Source organism: Durotheca rogersii (assembly GCF_024521655.1).
Source record: "Durotheca rogersii strain YMJ 92031201 chromosome Unknown GGS23scaffold_4, whole genome shotgun sequence".
Taxonomy (NCBI): Eukaryota; Fungi; Ascomycota; class Sordariomycetes; order Xylariales; family Xylariaceae; genus Durotheca; species Durotheca rogersii.
Genome location: NW_026251235.1, coordinates 236,790 through 262,762, shown reverse-complemented (window position 1 = coordinate 262,762; position 25,973 = coordinate 236,790). Strand labels below are relative to the sequence as shown.

The following is a 25,973-nucleotide window of genomic DNA, read 5'->3' as shown; positions in this document are numbered from 1 at the left end:
GCCGGGGGGGCGGCATGGAACTGAGGGCAGACCCCTCGACTTGTCCCTGGCAAATCAACGCCGCCGCCGCCGGCTGTGGAGCGCGAATCGATCTTCTAACGGCCCCGTCCCCAGCCGTGAACGATCTGTGGCTCTTGGCTGCCGGCTTGACCTGCCCACTAGCAAACTAGCATTGATGGGTAGCCTCCACGATCGTTCCCGTCAGTGGCCTGAGCATTTACGAAGTAACCAACTTAGGATCCAGCTTAGGCGCCTCTACTGTCGAGGCAAGCGTGTTGCCCTGCTCTCCAATGGAGGATGCATGGCCATAGAACTGCCTCCTTCAGCCTGCATACATATATAGAGTAGCCGCAGCCAATCGAAGCCGGACTATAGACTGGAACTGGGCGCGGTTACGCCGCGTGAATGGAGGACTTGACTGGTGGTGGTGGGAGGGGACCAAAACAACATAAGCCCCCCGCTCTCTCTCTCTCACTGCCTCTCTCTCTCCGTCTCTCCGCATCTCTCCGTCTCTCCGTCCCTCTCTCTGTGCGTGTCCGTCTCCTCCCATCCGTTCACCCCCCCCCCCCCCCCCTCTCTCCCCATCGACCAACGAGGCCCATCCGCCGGCGGGTAGCGCCTCGCACGATTTCTCGAGGGCGTCCACAGTACTACTACCTGGCAGAACCGTGGTTTGGGCGGAACGGTGTGTGTGGTGTCGTTCCCCATCGCAACACGTCCGTCCCGAGGCCAGGAGGAGATTCCCGCTGGTGCCCATCAGGGATGGGGACTTATTTGGTGCATAGCACCAGGCGAAGTCGAATGGGAAGTCTTGCCTTGCCGACCCGGGATTGACGGCCATGTAGCGTATCGCGGCGGCCGCGTCTACGTGGACGTGTAAGGCCCGCCTACGAAAGAACAAAGGCTCGCTGCATCCGCGAATCCCTGCGGATGTGGAAAATGCCATTCACGGCCGGTACCAACAGGCGCAGCGTGGTAGGGCCCATGCAGAAGCAGCCGAGCTTCCGCGTGGTGCCTCTGGCGACGATCTACTAGGAAGAAGTACCGGGTTCGTCCGGCTGCCGTGTGGTGAAGTTGCACTCCGACTTTCTGATGTTGGTTCGGATAGTGACACCTGCATACGCACTCGCCGCCGCCACGCTTGGGCTGTCTGTCTGGTCCGTGTCTGACCGCCGTCCGCCCGCCCTGCGAACCCCCACAGGCTCATTATGTAAGGTCGCGCGGGAGGAGATGCTGGGCGGCGGCGGGGGGTGGTGGGTTTGCGACGAAGCCATACATACCGCGGGAGTCTTGATAACGCGCCGCCTATTACCTCCTGAAACTCGCAGACTCGTGTGCATGCATAGGCTTTAACGTAGGTACACGACATGCCTACACAATACTACATAGCTAACGTAAACATACCTACCACGTATGAGTATAAGGGATGGCAATCCGTGGGTGCGTGCTATATCGAGGATAGGTCCCTAACGTATGGCGTGGCGTGGCATGTTATACCTCCTACGCGCACCAACACGAGGTACCTGCATACACGTCTTACGTACATATATTGATACTGATATAGTTGCATATCTATACCTTGCCTAGGCACATCTACACCTACATACATACGTACCTAAGTACCTAGGCACATACAGGCGCCAAGAGTGGAAGGTAGGCACATATAAGCATACATGTGTACATGCGTACATACCTACCATACGGGGGTATAGATATATGCACGTATATATGAACAGGATGGAAACCAACATAACGCATACATGCATAGATACAATAAACACAGACATGTAGTAGTAAACGCCGACACATCTCATCTCATAAACACAGCCAGACGCAGACACGTACACGTATGGATGTGCACACACACACGTCGACAAAGCAGCTAGCTAAGAGCTGGCTTGGCTAACCCGAGACGAGGCAGCCAGATACCGAAGGCGGAACAGCGAAGACCAGGGGGCCCTCTCTCCTCTTCCCTTCCTCATGCTGCCGACCACTCACGTAACACCTGAGTGTTATTGTGTGCGCATGCATATCATAGGCACTATGCTCCCGTCTCGTCAAGGGGCTTTTGAATTTCCCCCTTTTCTCTCTCTCGCTCTCGCTCTCTCCTCTCTCTTCACTTCGGCCCCTCCCCCCTCCCCCCCCCCTGGCGGCGATATTGGCGATATTAATCGTGATATAGTCGGTGCAGCGTCCCGTACCATAGCAGGGCGTCTCGCAACTAACTCCTCTTTCGTCGAGTGTCGGGGGAACGAAGCCGGCGGTAAGGAGAGAGAGAGACAGAGAGAGAGACGACGGTGGTCTCATCCCTCCCCCCATTCTTGTTATGTGTCTTCTTCAGGAACGAGTGGTGATAGATACATGTATGCATGATTTCTCATCGCAAGGACGGGCCGAGAAAGCATTGGAAGCCACAGAAGCCTGAGGCTTGGTTGTCATCCTATGAGGGGTGGACTGGACGACGCCGTCCCGCTGCAACTTATGGTTATTTGGACCAGATTTGCAAGATGGGATGCAGGCCCTGCCTGCGCGAACGAACGACCTGCCGGTTGAAGACTCTCTCCCCGACAGGGTCTGACGACGACAAGATAACGGCCAGGGCGCCGCAGTTCCAATCCTGGATTTCGCATTTCGAACGTCGCGGCGATAAGATGGCCTCTCTTCTGCCCTCAATCTATCGGCAGTGGTGCTAAGACAATGTGCGCAACGGGCTCGCTAAGGCCGCACTCCCGAAATATCATCCACCCCATACCTGCATTTCGTAGTAGCATCGCAGGAGTGCGACGCGATGGCACCTCCGATGATGCGCTCACCCGCTGCAAGACACGGCACGACGCGACACAACATGGCCGGATAGCACAGTAATACACGCCACACGGGCGGAGTTATAAAATAATAAAACCCAAAAAGAACACCAGGAGACAGAGAGAGATATCCGGGGGACGGAATCTCGCAGTCTACGCATCCAAGAAGACGATTTTCGAGGTGTTCGTTGGTACAATACGCGGCCGTCGCATGACACAGCGTCGCACGGCAGCCAGCCCGTGACGGATGCACGGTGTCGCCGCCGCTCCCCTGGCTCAGGAGAAGGGAGGTTCTGGACGAGGGATCATCGACGAAATTCCTCTTGGTGACCTGCTTGCCGTGCCCAGAGCCACCTCGAGTTTGCAAAGAAAGGTGAGGTTGGGGTAGTCTGGCACCATCTCGGGCCATTGGCCAATGATTTGATTTACCGTACCGGCATGCAATATCGGTCCTGTTCCTGGTCGTAGCCAGGGCCTCCCGGCGGTGTTGCTCTGGGTGGAATCCGAATTCGGTCAGCGTATACGGCTGGCCCCTCTCTGTCTATGCGCGCGTATATGTGTGTGTGTGCGTATGTGTGTGCGTGTGTGCGTGCGTGTGCCTCTGTTTACTATCGTGGACAGATCTACCTCTGTCGTCTCTCACTTACCTAACACATGCACACATCGCACATCGCACACATGCACGCACACTGTCCCTCCCTCCTCTCTCTTGTACATACACACACACACTTTCCCTCTCTCTCTCTCTCTCTCTCTCTCTATATATATATATATATCTACCTCTCTGCCTTCAACCGTCGCACGGGGCGTATACACTGTACAGGTGTGCGGTGTGTGTGCCATACGCCACTGGTAATGGTAGATCTCCCAGCTTCCTCATCCCAACGTAGGTATCTACCGTGGAAAGGCAGTGCAACGGCTTCCTGTATGACCTACATAACATGATGCCATTACTCGGGGCCAGGCCAATGGCCGTCGTTGCAGATTGCAACCGTGGTTACATCCCAGCCGTATAGTGCGCATAGGCAACCAGAGAGAGACACAATCGAGAATCGTCAACGATGGTCGTAGTGGGATGGGGGACCCCGAGACCCCGAGCCCCACGTAGCGCAGCGTGTCAGGAGGAATTCGTCGCCATCAGATGCTACACCTGCTGCCACGACGGCGGCGACAATGGGATAATGGGACAATTGGATAGGGAAACGATGGGACAATGGCACGATGGCACGATGGGACAATAGCAACGATGTCGACTGCGACTATAACCGATGCGACTGCGACTACATGCCTGCGTAACAACGAGCTGCGCGTATGGATCGACCTCGTGTGTGTATCCAAGTCTAAGTGTATGCGTTGTACCTTACGGGGGCCCCCGTTCGTGCGTCGTGGGAGAATAGGAGGCGGACGAACAAATTGCTGCGGCGGTTCCCCAACGTCGTTGTCCCTGCTACGAGAGCCTTTCCGTGTCGGCGCAGCATCGTCACAACGTGGGGATGGCGCCTTTGCGCGCAGAGCACGGATGCACCTCGACGCATTTGGGGTCCGACCCTGGAGCACTAAAGCTGTGACTATGCCAGTCATATCACGTTCACATAGGTTTCATCTCACCCTGCGCCAGCTAGTCCCCCGGGTCCCCAGGTCCCCAAGGCACCCCAGGCCCGCAGGCAATACCTCCGTGCCCCCTTGCTAGGCTTTTCCATCTCCTTATTCCTGTTATCTTTCCCATCTCGACTTCTCCGAAGCTGTCCCGCGCTCCCCCCCCCCCCCCTTACCACCCCCCCTTCCCCCCCCTCTACCCTTCCTGCCCTCTACCGTCCCCTGGACGATCATCGATGAGGCTACCTGAGCTGTGGTTATTGTAGGTGTGTAGGTTCTGATTGCAGATATGTCGTCCCCCCCTCCCTCCTGTCCACCCGTTGCCCGTTTCAATTCTTAGCGTACCATCGACCACGCTGCTGACAGCACCCAACCGCAGAATCTAGAAGGAAATCTAATCATCTTTAGGCATAGAGTGTCTTGCATGCCCGCCGGAATGATACCCTGATTACCGGGTACCCAACAATCTTGAGTCGGAATTCGCCTGGGCTTTGGTTACCTTACCCGTCTTGGACCTACCTATATACCAATTCGCTCAACACCGGCTCTACACAGAAACCTGGCGCCCGCCCGGTTGAACCGTCTCTCTGCTGAAGACGAAGCAGACGAGGAGGAGAGACAGAGAGAGACAGAGACAGAGAGAAGATTGCCTATCTGGCAGCGTAGCTTGCCATGTACCATCGTAACCAAACCGACCGTAGGCAGTCCTTCGGTAATCCTAACTGCATACACGGCCTCCCCCGCAGCCGCTTGCTGGCCATGCCAATATTTACTATCGCCTCATCGCCGTCATTATTGTCGTTACTATTGCTATTATTACTGCTATTATTATCTTATTATTACTACTTATTACCCGATCCTAGACGCGCTACGTGTGGTCTCGGCAGCCAGCCCGGTTTGAACAAGTCTTCTTTAAACTGCGCGCTGGGATTCGAGAGACACCGCCCACGTTACCTGCCACATTGAACAACACACGTCTCTTCACGGCTCTCACTCGTTGCCGAATTCGCCATAGCGCTTGCTATAGGACGGCAGGGCGCACACATACATGGTTCGGACCTGGATGATCTCCTACCTCGTCATCTCCCTTCCGTGCTTTGATGATCAGGATCTTCCCGCCGCCATTTTTAGTGACGGGGATGGTTGTGGAGACGAAGCTAGGCTCACCCACGGAACCTCCCTCTATTTTCCCCCCCTGGTGTGAAAGGAGGAGACAGGAGGAAGACCCCCCTCCGCAAAAACAAGCCGAAGAAAAAAAAGGGAGACGCGAAAAAGGAGAAGAGCACTGTTGACCGAGCGGCCCCTATTCCGTTACCCACAGACCGAGCACACAGACCGAGCGGGCGCACCCATGACGGGGCTCTATTTCGTAGTTCGGTTCGGCAACGTCAAAGGAACGTGACCGTGGTTATTATTGCCTGACATAGTACATACTGTACATACCTAAATAGGCACATCTACCCGCCGCATGAGGGATTTCCCAATATTTCATCCAAAAGAAGAGCCATCTGCCTGCCGCTTGCGGAGCTATGCTGGGTTCATTTCGTCGTCCGACGGCAAAAGACTGGGAAACGGGTTTTTTTTTTAGGTTGCTCTTCTTGTGTGGCATCACTTCGCGCTCTCTCGACAGGTCGGTGAGCTCGTTTGGGTAAAGGTGTGCAATTCTATTTGCTCCTCATACCATCGTCCACCTTGTCGAAGATGAAGATCTCGAGAGACGATAATACGTCTACGACTGTTACCTACCACCACTACCACTCTCTCGTATGACCACGCATTAGCGGCCCCCATCCCAGATGGCGTCGGATCTCTCGATTGGGGAGCTGGGTCGATTTTACGTGCTTGTTAGGTACGACCCTTTGAGAAGAAGGAGACTATCAGGCCTGACTTTTCGGGTGAATCCATTTTTACTGACCGAGAATTACAGGATGAGATAGAAGAGAATAGGGAAGGGAAAAAACAATCCAACAGCACCGAGAAGGGAGAAAGAAAAAAACACCCGCCAAGCTCAAGAGTAAATATTGTATTACGATGCAGCACGGCGCCTCCCAGAGCATGGATTCGGTATCTTCGGCACTAGGATCCAAATCCTTAGGCATGACAGGTCAAAGGTCAAAACGCCGTTCCTCGTCGGGGTGCTTCCGACCTACCTACATGAGCACGCCTGCTTATTATTGAAATTTTGCCTCCATAACTCATAGGGGTCCCGTCCCGTCGTACCAAGGCCGGGCCCACTGAGCAAACAGAGGCAGCGAGGCCTTTCAGGATCCGGGCCGCTCGCGAGAATCGTGTCGTTCCACGACCAAGGGCCCAACGAGCCTCTGTGCGGAATCCGCCTACCAGCATATACAACAAGGTCCTGCTACACACTGCAGGAGAACGGCCAGATGAGACGGTTAACCGACATGAAGAGCGATGTGACTTGCGCCCAACTTGTTATTTTTTTTTTCTCTTTCCCCCTTTTCTCCCTGCTTTCTTCCTGTTCTGCCCCCTTCTTCTCTGCCTCCTTCTCCTCCTCCCCTCTTCGCTGATGCCCGGAGCCTGTCACGTCAGTAGGTTGCTCGTTCGCGGATTTACCCTACCTATTACTGGAAAGGAAATGGCACAGTCGATGTTCCACCTCTCACCCTCGTCTGGAGTTGGGTCCCAAGTGGCTCTCCCTTTGCAACGGCAGGCCTCGCTTACACGACAGGGCCTGGATTAATACCTCACCCTCACACCCTCCTCTGCTAGGGCGTGACCTTAGCCACAACGAGACTTGAATTCTCCCGAGGAACACATCCGTCCAGCGCTATTCCGCTCTAATGGCTCTCTCGCGGGGGGGAAGATAAGGGAAGTAGTTGCAGGGTAACCTTTTTCCTACCACGTTCCATTGCCATCTGGTACCTGGTGGTTTGTCAAAGGACGAAGGGAACCGCTTGCGGTTTGGAGCCCATATTCCTGCCAACATCACATCACGCCAGCCCAAGTGGTATAAGCATAGGCCATTCAGGCGCGCAACGGCCTGCCCGACAAACCACAGGCAGGCAGGCCTTGACGGCAGGCAGTGAAGGAGTATCATACACCCGACGCACAACGCACACACCCACCCGCCGCATGCATACGCGCACGCACGCTCACACGCACACATACATACATGTGTATATATATATGTATATATATATATATACATACACGTACGTGCATACATACACATACACCTACATATCTACCTATCTATCTGCCTCCCCGTCTACATACACACACATACATGGCGGAGAAAAGAAGATATATCTGCGGGGATCCACTACGGATGGTAGAGCGAGAGCGAGAGCGCGAAAGGATGAGCAAGAGAGGGAGGAGAGACGGGAGGGAGACGGAGAGCGCGGCTGCTTTCGCTGTCACTCCTTCTCGTGGCGCCTCGCCGGCTTCTAAATCGCAGCGTCAGCACATCTGTATTCGGCAGCTCCAGAGTCTCATTAGTCGATGAAACATCGACCCAGATCTAGAAATACCTCTAATACGGCCCACAGCGGGAGACAAGGCTCGCGGAAGCACTAGGGCACATCCGGGTAAGAGGCGATCCAGATGATGTGCATCCAGGGCGGCTTTGTGGCCAGAATTGCTGTCGTCGCGGGTAAATTCAGCGTATACTCTCTTTTCTGGCGTCTCCGGTCGACATCTCACGGCATGGGGAGGCGGACTGTCAGCGTTCAGAAAAACATCTATCTCGTGTGTCTGCGCTAGCAGACGCCTGTAGGGTACCTGACGTTGACGCCGGCGGGTTGATTCCCTCCCTCCACCCCTCGCCATCCCCCCCGTCCCCTCCCTCCACACCCCTCGATTTACGTCAGGTCCATATGATGGCTTCACCTTTGCAGGCTTCCCAGGCATAGCATGCATGTTGCAGGAGCGCTATGAGTTGTTCTCTCACGCGAGAGGCTATTCTGCCGACCCCGTGGTATACAACCCCACGTTTCGTCCTACGGTATGATACCAAACCCACGAGGGTAACTATTGAAAGAGAGGGATGATGGGGGGGGGGGGGGGGAGGAGGGAAAAGGGAAAAGGGAAAAAGAAAAATTTTTTCCTCCTTCCCATTCCCCCGTAACCGGAAAATGACACCCCTAGATACCCCAGAAGCTTGGGACCCAACCAGACAATTACTGTACGTATGGCACTTGGCTACCTCTTGCCCTGGTCAATACAGCAGCACACTGACCTCATCCGGTGCAAAAATATGGCGGTCAGCGAGAATGGCATCGCCCGCGAGTCGCCCAACGTATACTCCCCCCTCCCCCCGACTTTATCACGGACGTCCAGTCAGAGCAGCGATTCCGGCTACCGTAACATGCAGGTGCACGCTGTCTGCTATGAAGCCGCGGATCATTGGACAGGCATCGAGGAGACGGTACGGTCGCCGTGTATAACGCCCTGTTATACCGTCGCCCTAGTACGTAACAAGGAAAGTGTCTAGCTGCTGTGGCGAGTTGTTATGCAACGGATCGTGCCCTTAGCGTTACTACGTGTAGGTTCTCTCGCCAGCGAGGATCCCAGGCGGCGAATAGACGCCGCCGCCGTCCGTTCCTCTTCCGTCCTCCCTCCCCTCCCCCCCCCATGCTCCAGAGACCTCAGCCGAGAGGCCAGCGCTACGGCCACGGCTACGAATCGTACTATGTGTGGTGGCAGCGGGCGAATACGTTAGGCAGTCGGCCACCTCCCTCCGAGAATGGCTCGACAGCCTGCCTCCCGTTTCCCGTTGCCATGCGATCGATGCGGGTATTACTCCGTTAGGTCGGGGTTATGCAGGTCCGGAGGATCTGTCTACGAAGAGAGGAGGAGGAAGAGGAGGACCAACAGCAGCGTCGTGCTCTTCTTCGTTTTCCGGATTCGAGCCCGTCGGGGACCATTTGGCAGTACAGTACTGGGTTGTCACTCGCCGGAGGTCTCCGGTCGTGGCATGCGATGAGGCGGACTCTACCATGTTTCTCGTCGCCCGTTCTGTCCATTTCCGGCTCCCACTTGCCAAGCGCTGACATGTGAAGGGGAGGGGATCGATCGCCGTCGTTGTCGTCGTCATCGTCGACGTCGTTGTCGCCGCCGCCGCCACCACCACCACCACGGCCTTCAGACGGAGAGCGTCGAGTGTGGCGTGGCAAGCAGTCACGAGGCACTGAGGCTCACATCCGCGTAGGAGGCGACTTCGTATCTACAAAGGTGAATTGAATACCTAACTCGACGATGCAATAACGGCACGTTAAGGTGAGTTCTCGCGTATCGACGCGCTAGCCCCTACTGCCCGGCAATGGCGACTAGGCGCATACATTACACAGTACCGCGCGCACGAGGCGGAGAGGTTCGGTGTAAGGAAACCGGTGTGCGAGGCTCGCCCCGTCTCGCCCCGCCTCCCCCTAACTGAATGTAACACTTAGACGGGCCGAGATCTTCCACATCATAATCACCAGAGCCATGATGATAAGAACACACTCCCCGTTCCTCGGAATGGGGGAGTCGGTGCCCATGAGGGGCCCTGCCCTCGCTATATTGAGAATGCCACCCGCCTGGGACGACAGGAGCCGTAAACCCGCATGTCACAGTCGACCAAATGACGCGTACGTTAGGTAGGTAGCCCTGATTTGTGCTCAAGTCGACATCGCCGAGCCCCCGCGCGGGGCTCCTCCTCTCGGGATGACGAAGACGAAGAAGCGGCAACGGCGTCTACCGATTTATAGAGGAAGAAGAGCCGAGGTATTTTCCCTCTAGCTCCGCGCCGTTGCTTTTCTCTTTTCGGTCTCCCTATGTCGTCAAGTAAGACGCTATCGTATATGCGATCTAGACGTGCGTTCAAATTACATTAGCGTATACCAGAAAACGAGAGAGACAGAGAGAAATCCGGAATAAAACCCCCCCGAAGAAGAGCACGACACGCGTACGTTCCAGCAGCTAACCTAAGTAGAAAGAAAGCGATTCGATGGACTTGGTGAGATACCTGGAAGGCTTGGCTGGGCATGGGCCTACCGCGACGGGTCGAATCACCCCAGATCTGACAGATCCCTTTCTGTGCCGCTTGCCCTACAGACACCAGCCGATCGAGGCGCTGATTTGACCGAGGAGTGCGTGAGCCCGTATCTGATCAGGCCATACCGGCGGCTGGTCATTATAAATCGACCGACAAAAAAGAGGAGGTCGTTAGACGCAACCGTGCAGGGGGGGTTGAGTGGGAAGGACTCTCCGCCGTCTTCGGACCAGGCTCCCAGGCCGCCTGAGGGCAAGCTGACGCTTTCTGGTCTTCCCCTTCGGCGTCTATCTACGGCTTGCCTAGTAAGTCCAAGTCGTAGAAACGTGGCAAAACGCGAGAACGCTCGATGCGCGCCGTCGCCGATTACTACACGGGGAGGGAGGGGGAGGACGCCGCGCGCCCGCGCGCCGGGCACCTCGCAATCACCTACGCCGCATCTCTAACCGCAACAGAGAACCACGGTCGCTATACTCCTGCAGGACGCAGTCAGGTTACACTCCCACGCCTGAATGTACTCCACCGTCCCGCGCACCGCGCTTCGCGATGCCGGCCGGGAACTTTTCGATGCTGTTGCCCCAGCCGATTTTCCGCGTGTCGACGTCGACGACGACAACGACGACGGCGAATATGACAACGCCAACGAAAACAACGACGGCGACGGCGACGACGCTGTCGGCCGGTCCAAGGAAGGACAGAAACTGCATGAGGCATCATCTTTCAAGAGACCACACACACCGTCTGGCACGCGCATAGGAAATGTGCTCTCAGTCTGAGTGGCGCCCGGGATAGCGATGTCGCCATGTTATTACTACACTAGGCACGGAATGTTTCTGGCGTCGCCCAGGAGAAGACCTGGCGGGTATCCATCCGAGCTCAGGGGAAGTCGGGGATTCCGCGTCTCTCTCTAGCCCTATGCCTCCAGCACCGCTGCTCACCGCCACGGCAGGTCCCCATCGCTGCGTCCTGGGCGGCATGTAGCTAGAAGCGCCCCTACCTGCAAGCCACCCGACGCAGATTCTAACCCTTTCTTGCCCTTTCCGGCCCGAGCGAGCAGCGGGAGGATGCGGTGATTTATGTGCGTACGTACGTCGGGCGCTGCTGCAAGACACGTCGGTTTCGCGGCTCGTATGTCGAGACTGAGATGGGGGCGACAGGGAGGTCTTCGAGACCTACGACCTTGGCGAGGGGGCGGCACCCAGTGGACGCGCGGCTGGCCAGCGACGCATCGCGGCCTGGTTGACCGTAAGACCTCTGCAGGTAGGTCGGGTACGCCTCGTAGTCTCTGTCTATTACCTATCTTCACAAGCCCCTCCCCCACCCCTTCCCCCCTCCTCCGCAGAGAGAAGCCGGAATCCTCTCCGGCCCGCCTCAGCCACCCGCGTCGGATCGCGCTCGGCGATAAGACTCTTCCCTCTCGGTCTCTCACCTGTCTGAATCGGCACATCTCGAAATTTCACCGGTGCGCTTTCCGCACAGACGCGGACGCGATTCCCGCACGGCACAGGTTATCGCTACCGTCGAACTGGCTCACGTCGGCTCGGCTCGGCTCCGCCTCGTCCGCTAGGCGAGACAGCATCGGCGGGGCACTCGGGGTGTCTACGCCGCCGAGGCTGTACAGCGAGGACGAAGAAGTACGCAGCCGGCTGGCTGGTTGAGTCACTTGACAACTCTGGGGGGGGCTATGGCTGAACGCTGAGAACGCCCTGGGACGGAATGCGGCGGCCTCGTCCGAGACCACATCACACGGTGCAGGTTCATGTGGCACATGCGGCCCTCGAGGTCTCGGAAAGCTCACCCTAACGTGGCCCGAAAGATAGCCAGCCGGGAAGGGGAAGGAAACGGGTTCGGCATTATTACTATTGACTTGGCCGGAGAAAGGCGCCGCGGAAGAGGTGAGCGCGAATGGACGTCGATCAAGATCTCCGGGGGGGTCGCGCCAAACGGTCACGATGGCTGGGCAGATGGTAGGTCTCGATGGGATAGATATTGACAGAAAGCGGGTAATGAGACGGAACAAGGAAAGAAAAGACAGATAGGTCGATATGCGTATGATCGCGACGGGGAATTCTTTGTTTCGCGCCCCCCCCTCCCCAACTGCTGCTATTTTGTGTTGTTCTATTAGGGTCAGCTTGTATATGTGGACTATAGAGGCTAGCAAGATAACCGGTTCGCCGTTCACGCAGATGCATATGCATAGATCTATTTCATCATCTCGGTCTATATTCATTTTCATCTACATCAGTCTACGGGTATAGCTGTACCCATAATTGTGCGCGCGTACAAGTTCATGATGGAATAGAGATAGAAGACGAGAAGAAGCACCCTCCCTTATTCCATTGCTGCTTCTCTCGCCCTCGCTCGGCCCTGCTCTCCGGCATCAATTTGCCCACGGCCTAGACAACCAAGGCTAGAGCACCTTGGCCGCAGTCGATAGAGCGAGGGCAGTCGACGAACTTGGGCGGGATGGACGCTACAACATATGGATCGACACGGACCGGCCGTGTCTCCCGGATGGCACTAATTTCCTAGTCGAGAGCGTCGGACCCTCGCGCACCGCCAGAATACGGACCAGCATCGCGTGCATGTCGTCGCATGCATACCATATACCTACACACACAAACAATGCAACACGCACGCATGCATACCATCCAGCAACACAGACTTCGCCTGGAGCAAGTTCCGACTTCTCCCCTTCTCCGTCTCGTCTCCTCCTCCTCCTCCGCCCCAGCGCTGCATGTGTTAACAAACCTATCCAAGAACCCCTTCACCGATAGTTGGGAGCGGGCCCCTGGGGGAGCCCGGCTAGGCTAGCGAAGCCGTACCCGTGTGATATGCGTTCTTGGTTTCAGGCGAGCCCGGCCGGGTTCGCAGATTGGGGGGGTTGTTTAGCTGCGCAGGGCCTAGCGGGGGATCGTGCGGCCAGGGAGCGCGTTCGGGACTACGCTTCCCTGCCGCCAGCTTATCGACCGCGAGCAAGGCGGTATGCAAGTTCGCATGCACATACATACGCGCAGAGACGTCCGTCTGTCCGTAGATGCATACCTCCATGCGTGTACGCGTGCGCAGAGATGAGCCGCGCGTGCGGAGAAGACGGGCGCCAGCGCGGGCGGACGAGTTGCTGGGCTCCGCGTTCCCTCCCCCCCCCCAGTGTAGCGGTGGGAGAACACGCGGAGGCGGAACGTACGTTCGCTGGACGACTTCCTGCTGCCACGCTTCGTTTTATAGCTCGCTCGTCGGCGCCGCCCTGCCCAGGTGCCTATCGCCGACGTGCCTACGTAGATAATGCGCGTGCATGTACGTGCATATATGCGCATACCGCCTACCGCTGACTTGTCCACTGGGTCCCGTGGGCTGGCCCGGAACCCGTGGTCGGCAAGACAGACCCGTGCGCGTACTGCCTCCAACGTCCACGCATACATACCGACCTACCATGCCTACATACATAATACCTCCGAGCGCTCCCACGTAGGACCGCGTGCGGATGCGTGGAGAGAGACAGAGATAGAGAGTCACAGAGAGACACACACATAGAGAGAGAGAGAGAGAGAGAGAGAGAGAGAGAGAGAGAAAGAGGTGGGATCGCTGCTGGGGATGGGGAGCGACAGAAGGGCTCTAGATCTGCCCAGGCCTGGCCCTCGGCGCCGATCAGGACCAAGTTCCGCCACGCGGGCCCCGGCAGAACCTGGCGCTGTGATTGGCCCGTTTGCAATCGATAAGCTGAGGAACTCGCCGACGACCCGAACCTCCACTCCCTTCTCCTGGGGGTCGTCGCTTCCAGCCTTCTCTCGACCGTTACGTTTCCCCTCCTTTTTCTTCCTCCCCCCCCCCCTCTTAATCCTTCTATCGCCTGTTCCGTTTCCTTGTATGCCCTCTCTTGGCCGAGACTGGGGGTGTTGTCGGGAAGGGCCAAGGGCCAAGGGGATGGGGATGGGGATGGGGATGGGGATGGCAATAGGACCTACCTGTCTTATCAAGATGTACTGTACCTGTGTGCATATGTGTGCGTACACGTACACACAACACACACACACGTAGGTGTGTGCACATACATTAGGTGTACCTTACGTTCGGCACAACCAAACCTCTTAGTCTTTTCAGGTTTCGTCTCATTTCATATTGCTATCATAACTATCGCATCGCTACGTAGCAGGTACGTAGCACATGCGTAAGGACGTGGCCAGGTCGTCCGCCCAGGATGTTACACAGGCGCTGTGCTACCTCGGGACGCACGTCGCATTCGTCCGTGTGCCTATGAGGTCAGCCACCTGCTCCCAGCCCCCTCTGCTAAGCCCCTATAGACGAGCGCGGCCGACGCCAGTCGGGGGGAGAGAGGGAAACCCAAATACCTACTGCGAGTCGCGTCGGCGCAGATCGAGTTCCGCCACAACGCGCGCGCTCTGCGGTCAGTCGACGAGGCTGAAGCGTCGCGGGCTCGCTCGCATCTCGCGCATTAATTACATGACCCTCCCGCGCAATGGTTTATCTTTGGGCAGGTAGGAGGTATATATTGATACCTATGCAACGCCTCCCTCTCTTACCTGTATATCTATATCTACCTAGGTACCTATATATCCACCTATATATCTACGTACGTGGATATGTTACCCAAGGAGCTACCTACCTATGTGGGTGCGCGAGATGCCGGAGGACGAGGAGGCAGACCTTGATCACCGAGTCTCATGTATACCCGAGGTACCTCCTCATACCTCTATGCACACCTACCTACCTACCCCGAAGGACTTGGGTACATTTATGTACATATATACTGACCCTCTCCTCCCCACCTCCCCTATCTTCTCCCCCCTCCCTCTCTCTCCCTCAACTCGGCCGTCTCCACTCTTTTCACCTCCTCACCTCCTCACCAGGGCCCCCTTCACCTCCTTCACCTCCTCATCTGCTGTCTCGCCAACGGCGAACAACCCTTTCACTCCCTCTCTCCCTCTCCTCGCTGTCTCCTCTCCCCTCCGCTTCTTCCGTTCTTCCACGCTGCTTCTCTAGCCCTTCCACGTCTCCGCCTGCTGCTGCGTAATTGTCCCGTCATATTCGTAGCCTCCACTCTCATCGCCATCATCTCACCATCGTCAATCATCCTTACATAGATACCCGGCTAGCCCATCTCTTTCTCTCCACCGCGCCCCCCTTCCTCTTCGTCCGCCAGCGATTCGGATCGTCCCCTGGTAGGTCCGCTCCACCTCACCGCCTACCCGGGTAGGTATAAAACATAACATCGAGCAATAATACCTACATTGTTCCTGTCGATCGTCGCCCTCGTTTGTTACCGTCGTCCTTATAATTGCTACCCTTCTCAGTCCCATACTACGAATGACGGAATCTGGTCGTGTCGCGCGTCTTCTCCCCGACATTACTATCATTATGTGTTACTAGCCATCCCGTCGCCCCTCCTCTTCCTCCTCCTCCTACTCCTCCCCCAAGCCCACGGCCCACCAATCCGACCGCCTCATATCCATCACATGGTAAATCAACACCGCCCATCGCCGGCCTGCGCGGAACGAGAGGGGTCCGTTGTTGATGCTGCACTGATCCGATCGCGATTCCTGTTGGTCTTAGTCATCCTAGTTCCTGAGTGATTTTATCGGTTCCCACTCGGCCTGGGCAGTGGCAGCAGTAGTTGGTCGTTGCGCGCACCTCAAATAATACCCGCCGATCACACTCGATGCTTTTATTCCGGTGATCCCGCAGTTCATATCCTCTCGCCGCCCGCGAAATCCCCCCCCCCCCCCCCCCCCAAGCGACCGGGATAGCAAAGTCAAATCGCATCCCCACGCCGACATCCGAACGGTCCCCCCTCCCCCTATCGATACCTTTCGATGGTTTCTCGATTGCTGCAATACACATATCTGTGTCTACTCGCGTGTGGATTTTTCTTGAGTGCATACTTGTCTCCTTTTTATTACCAAGAAATAAGTATATAGGCGTATATCCAAGTATATCGCCGTACCCGCCTGTCTCCTACTTACCGGCACGCGCATACGCACACATCGTTGCGCTACACACGATGACTTCGGTCCAGAGTTTGCCGCGGTTTCGACCGCATCTCCCGGCCAACAAGATAAGCAAGTCGAAAGCGCGCAAGGCGGTGAAGCCAATTCTAAAGAGGCTATCCACGCAATCTGAGAAGAACTCGCTCGACTTGGATAGGGGTTGCGCGGACACGGATGGTTACTATGGGAGCCGGGACAGTTGGGGGGGTTACGAGCAGACAGCTAAGGAAACGAGCATCACTTTCAACGAGGCAGTTGACACTCGCCGGTACAACAACAGTCATTCCAGGTCGATTAGCGGCGCCAGTCACGTCTCCGTCGCAACCTCCGGCAGCTCAAGTCGTCGCCAGGTCGGCGCTCCGTTCGTACACCCCTTCCAGCAAACGCCTCGCACGTCCACCCCGCCATTGTCGTATGCCAATTCGCTCGCCTCCTTTGTCGACATCACAGAGGACGACGACGACGACGAGAACAACGCCGACGCCAACAATAGCAACAGCGAGGATAGCACCTATACTCATCACAAGAACCCCCTCCACATACACCCCGTAAACCCTCTTTCCCACTCGCAGCCCAGCTTAGGTCCGCAACGCCCGTCTCTAACGGCGAGCCAACGTACTGCGTCTTTCGACGCCAAAAATGCACACACCTCCGCGCCTCGCGCTCACCATCAGCCGAGTCTGAAGATAAACACCTCGCGGGCCGCAGCCACGCCTACGCAATCCTCGCGTCTGGTCAACGTCTCAAGCCGGTCCGAGCTCGACCTCGATCGCATGCTGGACACGCCCATTTCGCCGTCCAATGCCGCTTCAAATCATATCTCATCGCCGGCTAGCTCTACGGCTCCGATGTCTCCGTTGCGATCTTCTTTTGACGCGAGCGGGTTCCCGCGCCTGCGCGCCAAATCTGACCTCGATACCGCAACCCGCGCTGAGCACGTGAGAGAGGCCCGCCGCAAGTTCGTGCTGAAAGAGCAGATAAAGGAGGAGAAGTATGCGCGGGAGGAGATCAAGCGACGCGAGCGTGCCGACAACAAGCGCGCCCTCGAGATGGAGAAGCAAGCGGCGGCGATATACAAGGAACAGATGGCGGTCAAGGCACGTCAAGAGGCGGCCGAGCTGCAGGAGGCCATCTCCCGCGGGAAGCACAGCCGGAAGTACAGCATGGCGAGTAGCAACCGCCCTAGCTTGGCCATATCGCGGACGAGCATGTCTCGCCCAGGTACTTCGCGGAGGAATACGGCGAGTCCTCCGGCGGATGCCGAGAAGTTCGCTAGCAGCAACTACGACACCGTGGACGAGAGCAGCCCGCTCTCGTTTGACGCCGAGACTGGGGGCGCGCAGAGCGTCGTCTTCCAATCTCCCAAGCGAAAGAACACGGCCAAGAGGAAGACTCAAAGCACCTGGACAATGTTTATCTTGTGGTTGAGGACCAAGCTGCTCCGGGCGAGCAAAGGCCGTTAGGACATGGCCTCCTTCCCGCTACGATCTCCCGCCATCTGGTGGCGTACCGGGTGGACGATATCGGGGAGAATCCCGCCGACATCTCCGCATTAGCACATCGCATCAGAGATGAGATGACTGCCACCCTTCCGAGAAGGGCGGACACACGAGTGGCGGAGACGAGCTGAAGAACACCTCGAAGCCACACACATACACCACACACCATACACATACACCATACACACACACGCACACGCACATACACATCCGGAGTAAATACAGGCATATACGACATTCATCGCGTTCACGACATTCGCTTTCGGTAAAGTTGGACCAGGCGTCAAGGAGGCTTTTCCTTTCCTTTTCACTAGCAGTCGGGTTGCATGATCACACACCCTTTCCTGCAGTTTTATATCTCACTTCGCGGCGAAATACACGAGGGTTAGAGGGAACAGTAAGAAAACGACACTGTTCATTTGGATTCGTCGTCAGGCTGCGGCCAACCGCATAGCCACCGTCACGGGTCAAGGGTCCAAGGTCCGGCAGGAACGAGTCATGGTTTATTGCATTTTCCTCATCAGCATTGTTTTTTTTTAATAGAGATACCAGACGTTCAAGCACCCTGAGCAGCAACACACGAATCATCCCGTGCAGAAGCCTTTTCCTCGCATGGTCGGCCGCCGGCGCCGCGCGCATTCTTTTTGGTCGATACGATGGAAATGGAAACGAGGTGGGAACAGGAGGGCTCTCGCCGTCGAGAGCCAGCTCATGTCATGCCGCAACGTCCCGAGGGGGCCACTCCGCTTTCGGCGCGCAAGAACGTCACGTCGCGTTGCCCAACACAAAAACATACACAAACAACAACAACAACATATCGTACGCCGCCACAGCATCGTGCTGGCGGCGACTTCGCATCCGCGAATCGAGCTCGCCCCTCACCACGCGAGAGGGGGCGAGCCGGCAGGAAGGGCTGGCTAGGCTGGTTACTGTACAACAGCAGAGCAAGTAGATAGACAGGACCGACGAGCCAAAAATACAACGGAGCCTACGTGCGATCTTCCGCTACCTGGAGATGACGAGTCTTGGATGCAAGAGTGACTGGCGTGACTGAGTCGGTAGAATATGTTTGGCGCGTGTCAGCTCCGTGATGCCGCTGTGTGCGTATACCTATGTGTATGCGGTATGTGTGAAGTATATAGCACAGCGTGATAAGCATATTATCCAGCCCAGCTGCCCAACCCCCTCCCATAGGGCACACCAACCTGTGCTACCACCACCACTCCCGGTGGGGCCACCTATCACATCCTCGCCCTCTCTGCCTCTCCTCTCCTCTCCTCCCCTCCCCCCCCAGCGATCCCGTCAGCGAACCGCCGCTCGCCCATACCTACCTAGATTACGCGCACACGACGCGTGCCACGCGCGCCCGCGCGCAGTTTCCACGGGGCTGTCCCGCGAAGAGGAGAGGCGGAGCCCGAGCGCCTTATCTAGGTACCGAGGTATGCCTAACTAACGAATGTGGAGGGGCCCCGAGCAGGACAGAGTCCTCCCCCTACGCATAGGCGCCCCCGCGGACGCTATCCTGCCCAAACCCGCCTGCTCGGATCGCAGCCGTAGCCCGGCGTCGCCGCTCCGGCCGCGCACGGGAGCCGGGGCCCGAGGCCGCGCGGGCGAGGCGCAGCGGCGGGCGGCGAGGCGATGCTGTGCGCGCATCAGGTTGGGCTGGGCTGGGCGCGGAGATGAAGAGCGGGGGGTATACGAGTACGATACGAGCGCGGGACGACGGATACGAAGGTGCGTGGGCGCCGCAGGGCAGGGCTGGGCAGGGCTGGGCAGGGCTGGGCGGGAGGGTGGCAGGGAGAGGACCGGGTGCGGCGGCACGAGGGAGAGGGGCGCTGCGCCGGATCCCCAGGTCTTACCTAGGTGTAGGTGCGCGAACAGGCGCTGCTAACTTGCTCGCTGGCTGGCTGAAGATAGAGGGTCGGGTCTGGCTAGGAGGTGGGTAGGTAGGTAGGTAGGTAGATGTCGAGAGAGGAGGTACCTAGGTATGTGTGTTATGCAGCGCCTACGTTCGGGGCGTGATCCTCCCCGCTGCTGAGATGAGATCTGATTTCGCTTTTTTTTTTTCTTTTTTTACCCGCCTACCCTTCGAGGTCTCACGAGCGGCGCTTGTAGGTACCTACTCATATGTGCAGGCTCTGGCAGGCAACCTACGGCCAACAACACCCTATTCAAGAGGTACCTATAGTCTGCACTTCGCTCTCTCCCTCTCTCTCTCTGCCCCCCTCACCACCGCCAAAACGCATGACGCACGTTGCGCGCGCGCGATTCACGCTCGCCAGCCCACGCGTAATATCCCACGCTGCGCCGTGGGTGGGATCGGCGCCGTCTTGGCGTCGCTTGCGAGGCGCCAAGATCGTCAGGGGTGCGTCTCGCGCCCGGCTGATTGGGCTGCCCGTGATTGATTGGCAGATGAAGCTGGTCTCCTACATGTATAGGTATATATATAGGTATATTCGATGTAGGTATTAAGACAGGCTGGCTGGCAAGGCAGTACTACGCCGCCTGCCCTACTAAGGAAGAGAGGCTAAGAACGTACCTAGGTAGGTACCTGTTGTTGGTAGACTCGTTGAATTCAGATCGCATCGCGTCTCACGCGCCGAGATCTGGGTGAAAACCCCCACCGTGCTTCTGATCCCTATTAAAATATTTCGTTAACTGTGTAAGTACCTAATATACCTCCAGAAGTCCCTGAGCTACCTTAGGTACCTAGGTACTGGATCATCAATTTTTTACTGTGGGTGTATGGATATGGTCACGTGTAACAGCAGGGGTAAGCCCCCACCACAAGATTACTTAGCTTAGATAAATAGATAGGGCCATACACACGGAAGCCTCCGGATAGCTTCAATTAAACCACTTAAACCTCCCTTGATTTCCACATCGTAGCATCTCAAACCAACGCAACAGCCGAACAACCACGATCTACCCCTATTTCCACGCCCTACAGAGACAGGCAATTACGCAACGAGACTCTAACAGAGATGGTTCACGAGACGGTTCCAGAGAAGGCCGGCGAGGCTTCACAGAAAGCCGATACTAAAATCAAACGTTTAATTACAACCAACCGACAGCTGCAATAGGAGCTCGACGAAAAGCTCCCTCCTACGGTATGCTCACGAGAGAGCCGTGGAAGAGCTTTGAAGAAAGCACCGTAGCTCAGGCAGCCCTTTGGACAGCTCCTCCGGCAACGACTCGTCCGACCCAGACAGTAACCCTGGGGCGAGAAGGGTCAAGAGGGATGAGAGGAAGAGCACAGAGAAGCTCAAGTGGAAGCGCTTTAGCTTCAACCCCGACAAAGACAACTCACTCTCGTAGCTAGCCGTATCCGACCATCGCTTTGAGTCGGACCGTCCCCGCCTTTGCGGGGAATTCTCTACGATCCTACGTCTCGGCGACGGGCACCCCATGCCGCCTAACATCGCCCTCAATTTATAGGGTATGACTTTCGAGTCATAACCCCTCTCCTTTGAGACGTAGGGATCAGAGGAACGCCGACGACTGATTGAATAGGCGGCCGGAAGCGGAGACGAGGATGTCCTCCGTCGCTTTAAGGAGTAGTTATTGTAGTGGTACGGTGAGTCGCGTGCGTTCCCTGACCAACCCTAATCAACCTGATCCTGGACAACCCTGATCAACTGAAAGCGTGCCAGTTCAATCAAAGGCTAACAGGAAAAGACAGGAACGTCTCGGGCGAAACCTGAAACGGCCGATCGAACTAGCCATGAAGATCCGGGACGATGGGAGTCTGGATCCAATGGAAACCATGCGAGACTACATCGCTATCATGAGACGTTCTGCGGCGTCCGAGTTTTGCGAGACAAGAAGAACCCTATCCATATCCTGCGGGGGATAATTATAGATAAGAAACGCCACGCGTTAGCGTTCAGCAGTGCGGCTACGCCGGTCGGCGAGGCACTATCTAGCCGCACTCTTCTGTTCAGTCCGGAGTCCCATGGGCCGAGGTACATAGACCCTCCGTTTCCCACCGCACCACTACATTATAAAGATCGAGAACCTACCTCGACGGCGTATAGTGTAGTGGTGCGGTAAGACATGTCCTCCTGGAGGAACACGGTACAGAGAATTTGTGGGAAAGCGTCGAATAGTATTAACATGATACTATGGAAGATTACGACGTAGAGAGTGGAATGGTTGAGGTATGGTTGAGGTTGGTACCGACATCGCCAGGGACCTCCGACAATCGCCCGAACGACTGAGAACGATGGACGAAGACGACTAGAGCCGAGCGAGACGTTTAACGATTAACACGACGATATGCTTAACTACTCGAGAATCGAATGAAGAGATCCGGGCCCTTCATATAAAAACGAACCACGACTTAGCGGCTAGAAAGGCCGCATTAGAAATAAACCCACCATGGACGCTCGGACACAGATCGGCGGGCAGTTTTGACGAAATGACCCGGAACCACCTCACCTCGCCCGCAGCCCGTCGTCCTTAATTATTTTCACAACTCATTCAGATCTTGCAGATCTGGAGCGTTCTATCAACAACCCCCTCGAGTACTCGCAACCACACTTCGTTGCCGTCTTTTGCATATTTAAGATGCGACGGATATACAGCTTGGACACGATCAGGGATGGGACCCTTGAACGGGCGGGATTCGCCCTAGGACAGCTGAAGATAGGGTGGGGAGAAGCCGGGTTCGCGCCCGAATTGAGTCCAATGGATGCGTGCCATATACCCATCCTAGACCAACAGGATGGGTCAACGTACGGCATCTGATGAATATTTATATGGGTCTCGCACTCAGATTTTGACCACACACTCTTCAACCATATTCATCGTTCATTGTTCACACCTTCAGACAGCATTGCAATACATATAGTTGCGGCATTCCCTTCACCGCCATCCTATCCGTTCTCCCGGGCGATCTACGGAAGGCCGTAACTATATAACTGCCTGAGGCTGAGGGGAATAACGAGGCTAACAAGAACAACGGAGACCGCCATGAACAAGCAAAAGTGGCACATCGGAAAGGATTACCATTACGTTCGTCAAGAGGTTGAAGACGGCCATGTCGTGATGGAGCACGTGCTGTTGGCGGAGAACGCTGCTGATGGGCTGACGACGCAACTCGAGGCGTGCGAACACTATAAGTTTATAAAGCTCTTTGTCTGGAGGACTTGTGATGGTCTCACTCCTTAGGCGAAGTAGGAGAGAAATGCTACGAGATTGCGAAATTACCGTACTCGGAGAGTTGTGATAGCCTCACTCCCTGGCCGAGAGGGCGTGTGGGCGTGTGGGTATAGTTACGTGCGGCAGTAGGGGTGAGCCCCCGCTACAGGATCGCTTAGCTTAGATAATGTCACGTAGCAATTGAACCAGACCTTATATGCCTACATACCGCAAAGCGTAAATGTAGGCGTCTACGTTTTACGCGACAGATAAATAGATTCTAGATAGCTTCAATTAAGCCACTTGAGCCTCCCCTAATTTCTACATTTACCTTTAAAGCCTCCGTATCCCCCGAAGCCTCATAATCTATCAAGCACAAGTCCATATAGACAGTAAGTCGTTCAAATAATTTGAACTCCATCCGGGGCCGTCCCTAACGTCCCCCGCAATATCCGAGCCAGGGAAATCGCTCAAGTATAGGTTCCCCTGCACCTCTTACCTATGTTGGCGAGGACAACCTGTCGAAAATGCCACCTGAGGAGGCTCGGTGCCAGCCCTTGTGCATGATTGATGGTACGGCCGTCTAGGAATGTGCCGGCGATCTGACATTCGTCCGGTAGAAAGCCAAAAATTTTGTAGCCATCCTAACGATTTAATGAGAGGAGAGATAAGGATGAGGATGGATAGAGATAGGGACTCACGTCAGGGTTGATTGAGATATTAAAATGGTCGAAATCGACGTGCAGGTCACTTCGGAGCAATAGGCCATTCTGAACCGAGTTGATTGTCCCAGTACCAGTCCTTGACGGATGGGCGATCCAGCGCGCGAAGGAATGGTCGTGCTAATATTGTTTGTTGTGCCTCGAAACCGTCCCACATCCCGGCTGGGGCCAACCGCCATCTGGTTTGGCATAAACCTAAGCAACATATATTAGTAAGTAAAGGACCCGCGGTCTCACCATACCTCACTCACCTCAACGTCTCCATCTGCAAGTGGCGTGTCCCGGTCACCTAAAGGATAGTAGCCGCTCGCGCACTGCAACCCTGAATGTCTGTACCCGCGTCCCCGTGCTGAGGGATCGGATTCGCATGACAGCTGCCTCATTGTTGACCTGGACGGCGCCTGCGGAGGGTTCAGCTGGGTCCATTGCCTAGGGGGATGGATACCGGACATACCATACCTTGGGTGACGACGAAATAGTTTCTAGGCACAAGCGACTGCGAGGCCCGCGCGAGTCTCTCGGCATCATTGTTCTGGGTGGAGTAGGCGTGCGCAAAGACGAGCACAATGCCAACTATGGAGTGGAAGTTGGTGTTGGTAATGCCAGGAGTGAGGAACAGGCCGCTTAATAACGTAGACGAATCTCAGATGGTAAAAAAGACATCGCGAGGGCAAGGAACGCGATCTGATCGACATCTTGGCGGAGGGGCATGTATTATGTGGCTGGCTTGTGATGCGATGGATGGCCGGTGGGGGACTTGTCTTCCTGGGTTGTCCGCGGGCTCCCTACCGAGATTTAATACTCATATACCTACCGGCTGCTGGGAGAAGGGAATTACTTCGAGCCCCCAACGTTCTTAACATTTCGACTGTATGATGGGTAACCTGAGGAGGAAGTGCCTTCCTTGGTCACCTTCGAGCCGCCGACTCCTAGGTACGTATTATACGCACGCCAATAGCAGTTTACCCCCAAGTACTTTTACGTTAGGTACCTCATGCCTACGAGTAGAGAAGGTAGGTACCTAGGTAGGTACCTCCTATAAATACTTATGCGTGTACCGGTACCGAATGTACGCATCCCAAGACCAAGGGGGAGATGGGAAGTGATACGTGGGCGCACGTAAATAACCAAGACGAGATAGGGAAAGGATACGACATACATAACATACAATGTATGTGCATACATGGAGGATAGGGAGGCCTGTTCCGCGACAATGAGATACCTATATGCTAGCTACATCCCGATCCGGCCTCTATGAGTAGAGTGAGCGAAAGAAGTCAACCTCGAAGGTACCCGGTACCTTATCAAACCCGCGTGCCTATCCGGGTTGTTGGTGCCGTGAGGTGAGGAGGGGTTTCTGCGATTTCCAGGCAATGGGACTGGACGGAAGCGGCTGCTGCCACCTGTCAGAGGAACTTGGGCTTAACTTTCCCGTTGCCGCTTCGGTACGTACCTCGACGTCCTCGCCTTCCACTTTCGACGAGGGTAAGACAGGTTGGTTTCCTTCTTTTTTTAATAAAAAAAAAGGGATTACGTGTACATTTGCTGATATCTCGACTTCGATCCTATAATAATCCTCATCCAACACGCCCAACCACAGCTTACCGGACCGCACCAACACCTAAACCAACAACACAGGCGGATATTTCGTGTAGGTATGCGCCGTTCCGATACGAAGAAAAAAAAAAACAATGGGCTATATACGCCTGCCCGCAACCAACCAATCCGGGCCCGGGTCTCTTTCATCTCTGTCCAGCGAGGGCTTAGTCTCTGGGCAATCCGGCTATGCAACGCTACGACAAGCCTTGGTATCCTGGCCACGGGTGGGCTCCAGCTGACCCAATACAGACACACGCAACGGCTTTGGCTGGCCCCCGGCACGCAATCTCCATCATGACCCCGGCTGCAAAAAGTCTGGGCTTCGCTTGGCTTAGCACCCAAGTCGACCCTGTCTGGGTTAATCTACCCTACCCTTCCCTCTGCCGCCTCCTGAATCTGTACCCGCCGGCCGATGAGTTGGTCGTGTCCTCCTGTCTCTCTTCCCATCGCCCACGTCGAGTTCCACTATCGTTCAGGTCGAACCCTCGCGTCTCCGGCATCCGCTCACGACAATCCCTAACCGGGCGAACGAATCGATACATATTTTTCGTCTTCTCTTTATTCTCGAATTCCCCCGTTCCCCCGACTCTCCTTTACTGTTGTTATTCGCT

At 55.9% G+C, this 25,973-nt stretch overlaps 3 protein-coding genes across 3 annotated transcripts; 2 read left to right on the top strand and 1 right to left on the bottom strand.

The window, feature by feature from the left end:
- Positions 1-11,440: 11,440 nt before the first annotated feature.
- On the bottom strand, positions 11,441-12,930 carry GGS23DRAFT_352431 (uncharacterized protein). The gene has a single exon (XM_051513142.1). It carries the CDS (start codon positions 12,629-12,631, stop codon positions 11,852-11,854), a length of 780 nt encoding a protein of 259 aa, XP_051374438.1. The 5' UTR covers positions 12,632-12,930; the 3' UTR covers positions 11,441-11,851.
- A 1,879-nt stretch (positions 12,931-14,809) lies between these two features.
- GGS23DRAFT_553945 (uncharacterized protein) lies at positions 14,810-16,129 on the top strand. Its single transcript, XM_051515503.1, has one exon. The coding sequence runs from the start codon at positions 14,873-14,875 to the stop codon at positions 15,425-15,427; it is 555 nt and encodes a 184-aa protein (XP_051374437.1). The 5' UTR covers positions 14,810-14,872; the 3' UTR covers positions 15,428-16,129.
- Positions 16,130-16,258: 129 nt separating this feature from the next.
- On the top strand, positions 16,259-17,908 carry GGS23DRAFT_352387 (uncharacterized protein). The gene has a single exon (XM_051513141.1). The coding sequence runs from the start codon at positions 16,415-16,417 to the stop codon at positions 17,861-17,863; it is 1,449 nt and encodes a 482-aa protein (XP_051374436.1). The 5' UTR covers positions 16,259-16,414; the 3' UTR covers positions 17,864-17,908.
- Positions 17,909-25,973: the final 8,065 nt, after the last annotated feature.

Excerpts from the sequence above, each read along its gene's own strand:
- GGS23DRAFT_352431 (XM_051513142.1), bottom strand. The coding sequence starts at position 12,631 with ATGAAAATGAATATAGACCGAGATGATGAAATAGATCTATGCATATGC.
- GGS23DRAFT_553945 (XM_051515503.1), top strand. The coding sequence starts at position 14,873 with ATGGTTTATCTTTGGGCAGGTAGGAGGTATATATTGATACCTATGCAA.
- GGS23DRAFT_352387 (XM_051513141.1), top strand. The coding sequence starts at position 16,415 with ATGACTTCGGTCCAGAGTTTGCCGCGGTTTCGACCGCATCTCCCGGCC.